At 39.6% G+C, this 8,660-nt stretch overlaps 1 protein-coding gene across 1 annotated transcript; it reads right to left on the reverse strand.

Moving 5' to 3' along the window:
* Positions 1-521: 521 nt before the first annotated feature.
* Positions 522-4,864, reverse strand: LOC121629203 (apolipoprotein D-like). Its single transcript, XM_041968811.1, has 4 exons — positions 4,751-4,864; positions 4,529-4,650; positions 4,249-4,334; positions 522-775 (listed from the first exon to the last, which is right to left on the reverse strand). The coding sequence occupies exons 1-4, from the start codon at positions 4,862-4,864 to the stop codon at positions 522-524; spliced, it is 576 nt and encodes a 191-aa protein (XP_041824745.1).
* Positions 4,865-8,660: the final 3,796 nt, after the last annotated feature.

The following is an 8,660-nucleotide window of genomic DNA, read 5'->3' on the forward strand; positions in this document are numbered from 1 at the left end:
CATTAACTATACCATTTAGAAGCTCAGAACTTCCAAAAACCACAATACTAGTTTTTTCCTTATTTAAGTGGAGGAAATTTAAATCCATCCATGCTTTTAGATCACAAAAACAGCTGAGAAGGTTAGTCAGAGAATCCCCCTGTGGTTTTAAGGGGATGTAGATCTGAACATCATCCGCAAAGCAATGGTAGGCAATATTGTGCTTCTGAAAAATAGACCCCAAGGGCATTATATACAGGGAATTTTCATGCTGTTCTACATTCTACAGTCATTTAGCAGACAGTTTTCTCCAAAGCAACTTACATCTTTGAGTGAGAACATCACAAGCAAGAAATCAAACAGAAGGAGACATCATTTGTGGTTTGAATTATGATATAATTTTCTTAAATCATAACAGCATTTTAACTTCATAAGACTGCTATTTAATAAAATGATGTAATGCTAAATTTTTAAAAGGAAATGACACCAGATTAAAAATTTAAAGGCAGCACCTGCTGTGTGGCACAGAATGAAGATGTCATTTAGCAGAAAGCGACTCTATCAGCTTGGTCAGTGTTACAGTTTTGATCTGTGCGTTTCATCTTGGAAACGTTGATACCTTCTTTCCGCAGCATTTTTTTGGCATTATTTATTTTCATTGCAGGCAGGGAACGTGAACGTCCATAAATCCAGACATATTGGTAGTTGAACAGGTGAAGAATGTCCGTACAGGAGTAAACGATGGCCACACTGGTGTAGTCAGTGCTTACAATCCAGTATGTGCTGTAGGGAGTAACTGGGAACAAAGATCAAAAAGAAAAAGAATAACATAACATTTTCTGGAACTAGTAAAAAATAAGTGAGGCTTTTGCCAATTTTGTCATTCAGAAATAATTTATTAAACCAAGATGTGTGAAAAATCTGTCCCATGTCATACAAAATGTTACTTTCCTGGGCATTTTTTCAATTTCTCTATGATTTAGAGATAAATAGAACCATTAAACTTAGTTATATCCATTCATCCATCCATCCATCTTCTTCTGCTCATTGTCGAATCGCCTAAGTAGCTGCCTAATCAGCTAAACCCAGACTTCCCTCTCCCCGGCCACATCCACCAGCTTGTGCGAGGGAATCCTGAGGCGTTCCTAGGCCAGCCAAGAGATGTATTCCATGCAGCATGTCCTGGATCTTCCCTGGGGTCTCCTCCCAGTGGGGCACCTCACCAGGGAGGCTTCCAGGAGGCATCCTGACCAGATGCCAGAGCCACCTCACCTGGCTCCTCTCGCTGAAGAGGAGCAGCGACTCTACTGTGAGCCCTTCCCGGATCACCTAACCTCTCACCCTATCTCTAAAGGAGAACCCGGCCACCCTGAGGGGAAGACTCATTTTGACTGGTTCAGCAAACTCCCATGCCCCCTCCAAGGTGTAGAGCTGGTCCACTGTTCCACACGAAAACCACACTGCTTCACCTCAATCTGAGGTTAGACTCTCCAACGGACCCTCCCCTCCAGGAAGGAGGAGTGTCATCCCCCTGTAGCTGGAATACACCCTCCAGTCTCCCTTTTTGAAGTCTGCCAGGCCAGGGGAACTGTCCCTGATGTCCACGCTATGCTGCAGAAGACATGTCGGTGGGAGAGAGGAGTTCTTCGAAGTATTCCTTCCACCGACCCACAACGTCCCAAGTCGAGGTCATCAATCCCCCATCGCTATGGTACACATTGTAAATGGAGCACGGCTTACCCCTCCTGGTCTGTCGGATGGTGGACCAGAATCTTCTCAAAACTCCAGAGGTCACTTAGTTATGTATGAAGATAAAAAATTAGGAATATAAGAGGACAACAGAAACAAATGACTCATAGTGTTGAAAAGATGGCGCCGGTGTATGTGGCTGCTCTTCTGTTGCTCTCCTTGTGGTCTGTCTTTTTGCTGATTTTATCCCTGGGCTCCCTGCTTTTAGGGTCTCTGATCTATAATCGTCAGTTTCTTCTGGATTTTTAGTACAATGCTGGAATTCCATCAATGTTTTGCTACAGCCAACTTACAACTCTTCCCCCTCTGCCGGAATGCCTTATCAGGCATTCCGGCTTACCTGTTGAGGGCGCCAGCCCTCCTCCCACAGCAGAAACGCCACTGCAAATTTGGTGGTCATCTGGTGAGGCTGAAGGCATCCCTGGCTTGCTTTTCATTGTTTTCCCAACTGGGATCTGGATCCTACATGGTTCCCTGGCATTGCATGGATCCTCTTGAGGTCTGCCTTGTTCCTATCGCTGGCTTTTTGGGCCAGCCCCGCCGCTCCTGTTCTGCTTGACTCCGTTGGCGCGGGATGAATCCCGGGAATCTGAGGATTTGCCATGTGACTGATCATGCTGTTAGCCCGCCTGGCTAGGTCGGCTAACCTCGTCACCACACTCAACTTCGGTCTGCTCAACATCCGTTCTCTCACAAACAAAGGGGATCTCATCCAGGATCTCATATCAGACTGTAAGTTGGATTTTCTCTGTTTGACTGAAATGTGGCAACAGCCCAATGACTTTATTCATTTCAACGCATCCAGTCCACCTGAATTTGCTTACATGTCTAAACCTTGCGGCTCTGGTACAGGGGGTGGTCTTGCGATGATTCACTACCAGCAGTGGAAAGTAAAGCTGCTTGAGGTTCTGGCACTTAAATCATTTGAATACATGGCCTCACATTATTCCCAGTATTCTATGTTTTGTGTACCGACCACCTAAACCTAATAAGGACTTTTTGAATGACTTTGCGGCTCTTCTGGCTCATCTATCCTCACTCTCTCCAAATCTGATAATACTTGGTGACTTCAACATTCATATGGACAACGACAATAATCCTCTTTCTTTCTTTGCCACTGGAGAAGCTGCTGTCTCCATCGCAGACCCTCTACCTTCATTTCTTTCAATCCCACACCCATTCTCAGATTTCCCTCTTCCACCCCCAACTGATATTTCTGAAGTGATTCAGAAATCCAAACCTTCCACCTGCCTGCTTGACCCTCTCCCTATAGTCCTAGTCAAAGCGTGTCTCCCTTCACTGGTTCCTCACATCACTGCCACCATTCATTCTTCCCTCAACACCAGATATGTTCCACTAGCCTTCAAGACTGCTGCTGTCACTCCAATAATCAAAAACCTGGTGCTGATCCATCTGACTTCAATAACCTTCATCCCATTTCTAATCTTCCCTTAATCTCCAAAATTCTTAAAAAGGTTGTCGCCTCTCAGCTCCACAAACACCTCACTAATAATAACCTTTATGAACAATTCCAGTCTGGCTTCTGTCCTTTTCCCAGTATAGAATCTGCTCTGTTAAAAATCACCAATCACCCATCATCACTTTTGTTTTCCCCCTTGGCCACATTTTCCGTAAATATAATATCAACTTCCATTCCTATGCTGATGACACCCAGCTCTACATCTCCTTCAAATCGTACTCCTCTCTTCCACCTTCCTCCCTCTCTGACTGTCTTCAGGAAATCAAAGCATGGTTCTCCTCCAATTTTCTCAAACTCAACAGTAGTAAAACTGAGGTTCTACTCTAAGCAAGTCTAACAATTTTTTCATCAACATTGACCGTTCTGCCATTTTCCCCTCCCCTCAGGTTAAGAGTCTCTGTGTCATTCTCAACAGCACCCTATCTTACTCGGTCTGCTTACTTCCACCTTACTCATCTCATCTCTAAGTTACTGCTCCTCACTTTCAAATGTATTTACAATCTGGCCCCTCCTTATCTATCCAATCTTCTCCATACTGTCACTCCCTCCCGTACTCTCAGGTCATCCTCCTCCGTTTAACTTACTGTTCCCCCTGCCCGTCTCTCTACCATGGGGAGCAGAGCCTTCAGTCACTCTGCTCCCCGGCTCCGGAACTCACTCCCATCTGAGCTTCGGAACATCGATTCTTTTCCATCGTTCACATCTGCACTCAAAACCCACCTGTTTAAACTGGCCTTCTCCATATGACTTTTGTAACTGACTGTTTTGTGTTCAGCTTAATGTCTTTTAAATTGTTTTTAACTCTTATGAAATTCCTTTTTATTCTTTTGTGTTTGGTGAGCTTAGGTGTGGAAAAGTGCCAAGAAATAAAATGATTATTATTATAAATATATATATATATTATAAATTTCCCTGAGGACTCTCCAAAGGGATTAATAAAGTATTTCCATTCTATTCTATTATTATTATTATTATTATTATTATTATTATTATTATTATTATTATTATTATAATAAATGTTCCATATAACAAATACTCACAATTTGAGAAACTGATTCCGAGTTTGGCTGGCTGCCTTGTGTTCTGAATCACAGCTGTCCCTTCAATATATCTGTAGTTGCCTTGACTGAAACACACAAAAAAAAAACCTTGAATTTGAATTGCAGTTGGCGGTTTTTGATACCTTAATATAAGCAAGACATGCCAAGACTCCAACTTAATTTCAAGTTGAAATTGATGTGTCTTCCAATTATAAAGGAGATTATTTGAAATGTAATATTAAATCAAATGAAGAAACAGACACTGTGTCTCAGTACTCACAACATCTGAGAGTTCACCACCTTGATGGTATCATTGTTCCTCAGTGAATAGTTTACCTCATCACACTTTCCTTGAGCAAAGAAGGTAGGTATCTTCTCGATCTCATACCACTTTCCAAGGTACTGTTAATAGAAGGAAGCTATTACCTTGGTAGCTGTATACTGTATATTGTAGCATTGTAGCAGTATAAACTGTGACCATGCATTATTAAGCATTAGTTACCCTTTCAAGGTTGAAGTTTGGCTGTAAACGTGGAGTGGGACAGGGACCCCATCGAGTGATCTGAGCAGAGATCAGAGGCAGCATCAGGAGGAGGAAGTAGACGGCAGAGTTCATGGCTTCAGGAGACAAGTGAAGGTTACACCTGTTAGAAGAGAAATCCACCCGTTTACAGGTGTGTGTTTCTGTAGCTGCCAAAACGCGAAGGCAATACAAAAGTTGTGGCACAAAAACATGTCGCTGCTGGAAGCAGCGTTTGCTCCAGTACAGCCACATCTCAGTACAAATATGTTGATTTGTGGGTAATACAGGCACAAAGTTTTAACAAAGACAAAGTCGGGTAATCGGTAGAAAGAATGTTAAACTTTAAGTATGAAAGTGGCCACCATAACAAAAGCTTAACGGATTTTCTAAATGCAAAGGAAAAGGTTTTGTAGTTAGTAAATGTTTAATTGTTGCTTTCAGTAAAGCAAACGCTGGACCATTCTTTATTAAATGTGAGGAGATAATGCTGCCCTACAATTCCTACAGAGTTATGTCACAGTCCATGAGTGGAGGAAGACGAGGAGTAGGACCCAAATGCAGGAGTGTGAACCAAGAGGCAGGCAGACATGGGAAGGTTTTTTTCTTAAATGTTTAATTTTCACAATAAGAATAAAGTTTTGGAAATTTATTGTTGTATTTTCTATTTTTTTTTGTCACAGATAAAAATAATATTTTTTTAAACAATGATTTAAGTATAAAATACCTAAACCATGTGGCTGAGATGACTCGTGTAGGTTTACTTCCACAAATTCTAAATAGGATTCATTATAACAACTGAAAATTTTGCTGTATCAAACCATAGAGCAGGCAGTGAAAGGGTTAAAAAAATAAATGTGAAAAAAATAAAGCTGCAAAGCCAGGATGTTCCCAAAACTATACTAGAAAACTTATAAAAAACTAAAACAAACAGACAAGCTGACAAACATCATAGAAAACTGATATGAAAAACTGGAACAGGATGGACAGGGATCTGGCAGGGAGGAAAAGAAACTGAGAGGCAGTTCTACACCAGGAGTTATTTATTAATAAAAAAAAACAGGTTTTAAGATAAAAGACTCAACTTGAACCAAAAAAACAACCAAACCAAAAAAAAAACAAAAAACAAAACAAAAATAAAAAACTTGAAGAGAACTAAACAAAAATTCATATACTATAATTCACATCATGAACAGAAAGTTACATATATCAGAACAAAAACAATTACTAAGTTACTAATAGCTCTAACTAACACAATCCAAAAACGTGATATGTCTAAAGTCCGCTGGAGAAATCAGTCAGTGTTTAGAAAAATGAAAGCAAAAATGATGTATAATTCCCATCGGATGTAGCCTTTTCCTACCTGAGTTGTGTAAACCTGAGGTTGACTCAGAAATCCACCGTCTCAGGCTCCGAAGACAGCACAGGCTCTTGTTGCTGGTAGCACGGAGCGGCTTTTAAATTGTTATCATGTGCGCATTTCTACATTTTGGGATTGAGGACATTGTGATAAATGATAAACAGCTACATCTTTTGGGTTCTTTTTTTACCCCACTGTTCCATTTAAACTTCATCTAAGTTTATTCTCATTTTGGGAAAACTTATCTGGGAAAATCAGAAAAGCAAATAATATTTGGCTCAAACATGACCCACATCTGCAGTTTTATTTGGCCTATGTTTCACCTTGAATTATTATCATTTAACAAAAGAGTGAATGTGGCTCCTTACAGTCTAAACTAAGGTACATATCCTTTATATATATATATATATATATATATATATATATATATATATATATATATATATATAGAATATAACCATAAAACCTAGTATAAATCTATTATATGAATATATATTAAATTGTGTGTGTCTCTATGACAGTCTACAGATGGAAAAATACAAGACAGCATAGACTAGATGGAACAAACAATAGAAATGATGCAGCATTTACTTAGATCTGGATCAGTCAGAACTCTATCAGTAGATAAGATTGATGAGTATCATCAGTTACAGCTGTTAAAGTGTAAGAAAGAATTGTACTCTATCAAACAGAACTGTACCAAGAGTACAAGACAACCTGTATGAAGCCAGACCTAGAAACAACTTATTCAGTAGAAGGTCTTAGAATTAGACAAATACAACCTCAGATAAACAATTACAAATTACACTGTGTCATTGTTTATGAAAAGATATGCCAAAAGGCAGTAACAGCATATGATAAGATAATGCAGTTCATGATTATACAGCAATATCTGCAGTTGTTTCCTGTTTCCTACATCATTGTGGAGAAACTTTTGCCACGCTTACATTTACAGTGTGACCAGTTGATTAAGGTTTGCAGACTTTCATTTAAACACAGCTGACACAGTCAAATCAACTTAATTTATAAAGCACTTCTAGAAAACAGGTGTTGACCAAAGTGCTGCACAAGTGATAAAAACAATAAATAAATAAATAAATAAATAAATAAATAAATAAATAAATAAATAAATTTTAAAAAGCAAACATTCAGTGTGGTTTTGAGATCAAAAATGGGTTTTTCTGTGGGTTTTAAAAATTGATTGTGGGGTCTTAATGTGGTGAGGGAGACTGTTCCACAATTTGGAGCAAGAACTGAAAAAGCTCTGTTCCCAAGTTGCCTCAGAAATAATACAAATAAAGTTTAATATAGGATCTTTTGTTTGATTTTGGCTTTTTAATCTTTAATGAAAGACGTTAGCATGTATAACAACAATTAAATTAACTATAGATGCACCGGGGCAATGCAGGAGTGGCTAATTGGGAGGTTTTGGGAGGATTCCCAGGGCCTGTTGCCAATAAATAAATAAAAAAAATAAACGAAACAAATATACATATCCCATATAAATACACAAAATGTAATATGATGTCCCTTTATTAAATAAGGATAAATCAAAGCAATTAAACCATGAGCTCTGTTCAAAACTGAAGTTACACAGTGCTCTACAACAGTGATTCCCAAACACTTTGAGCCACGACACCCAACATAATGACGTTGGTGTTTGGGTATGAGGAACCATATAGGACAGAATACAGGCCCCGCCTCTTCCATGACAAAATTACCTCACACACAAATTCAAACGAGTGTCAACTCACACATACACATGTGTAACCTCTTGTTTATACTACTTTGCGCTCAGGCATACACATATAGTATAACCTCTCTTCTAACGCCAGAGATGTTCACAAGTCTTTTTTTGCAAGTCGAAGTCAAGTTTTAAGACTTTTACTTCAAGTCAAGTCAAGTTTCAAGTTTTATAGCTCAAGTCCAAGTCAAGTCGCAAGTCACTTTTAGTTGTAACAAGTAATCTGCCATGTAACGCCTGCTTTCTGATCTGCTTAGAAGATGCTTTATAATATGCAAGAAATAGAAAATCAGTACTCACCCTTTATGTACCAGCATTTAGTAACAGCACAGGGACCTCATTTATTAAACTGTGCGTAGCGAAGCAAACCACAGGTGACGTCTGCTGTGCAAAAAGGAAATTCTGCACACTTCAACTTTAACATTTATAAGAGTGCGCACGCACACCTGTTTCTGTTTATCAATCATAATCAACTCTAAAGAGGGCGCACGTGAGGGAACGCCTTCCCACGCCCACATGGTGGCTATAAATAGTCAGGTGGACGCCTTTGATACATATTCATCACACCATTTGCACGATGGCTTGGAGGGGAAACAGAGGGAAGAGGTGAAATTTTTCCGGGTGTGAAACTGAGATCCTGATGGACCACGTTGGAAAACATAAAAATGTTTAATTGGTGGGCACGGTGTGGGCATTACCAGTGTCAGAAAGGCAGAACGGTGGCAGCAGGTGGCTGATTCTGTCATTGCAGTGTCAGAAGGGAAGACATGCCAGAGACATCGGTACAT

Source organism: Melanotaenia boesemani, chromosome 18, assembly GCF_017639745.1.
Source record: "Melanotaenia boesemani isolate fMelBoe1 chromosome 18, fMelBoe1.pri, whole genome shotgun sequence".
Taxonomy (NCBI): domain Eukaryota; kingdom Metazoa; phylum Chordata; class Actinopteri; order Atheriniformes; family Melanotaeniidae; genus Melanotaenia; species Melanotaenia boesemani.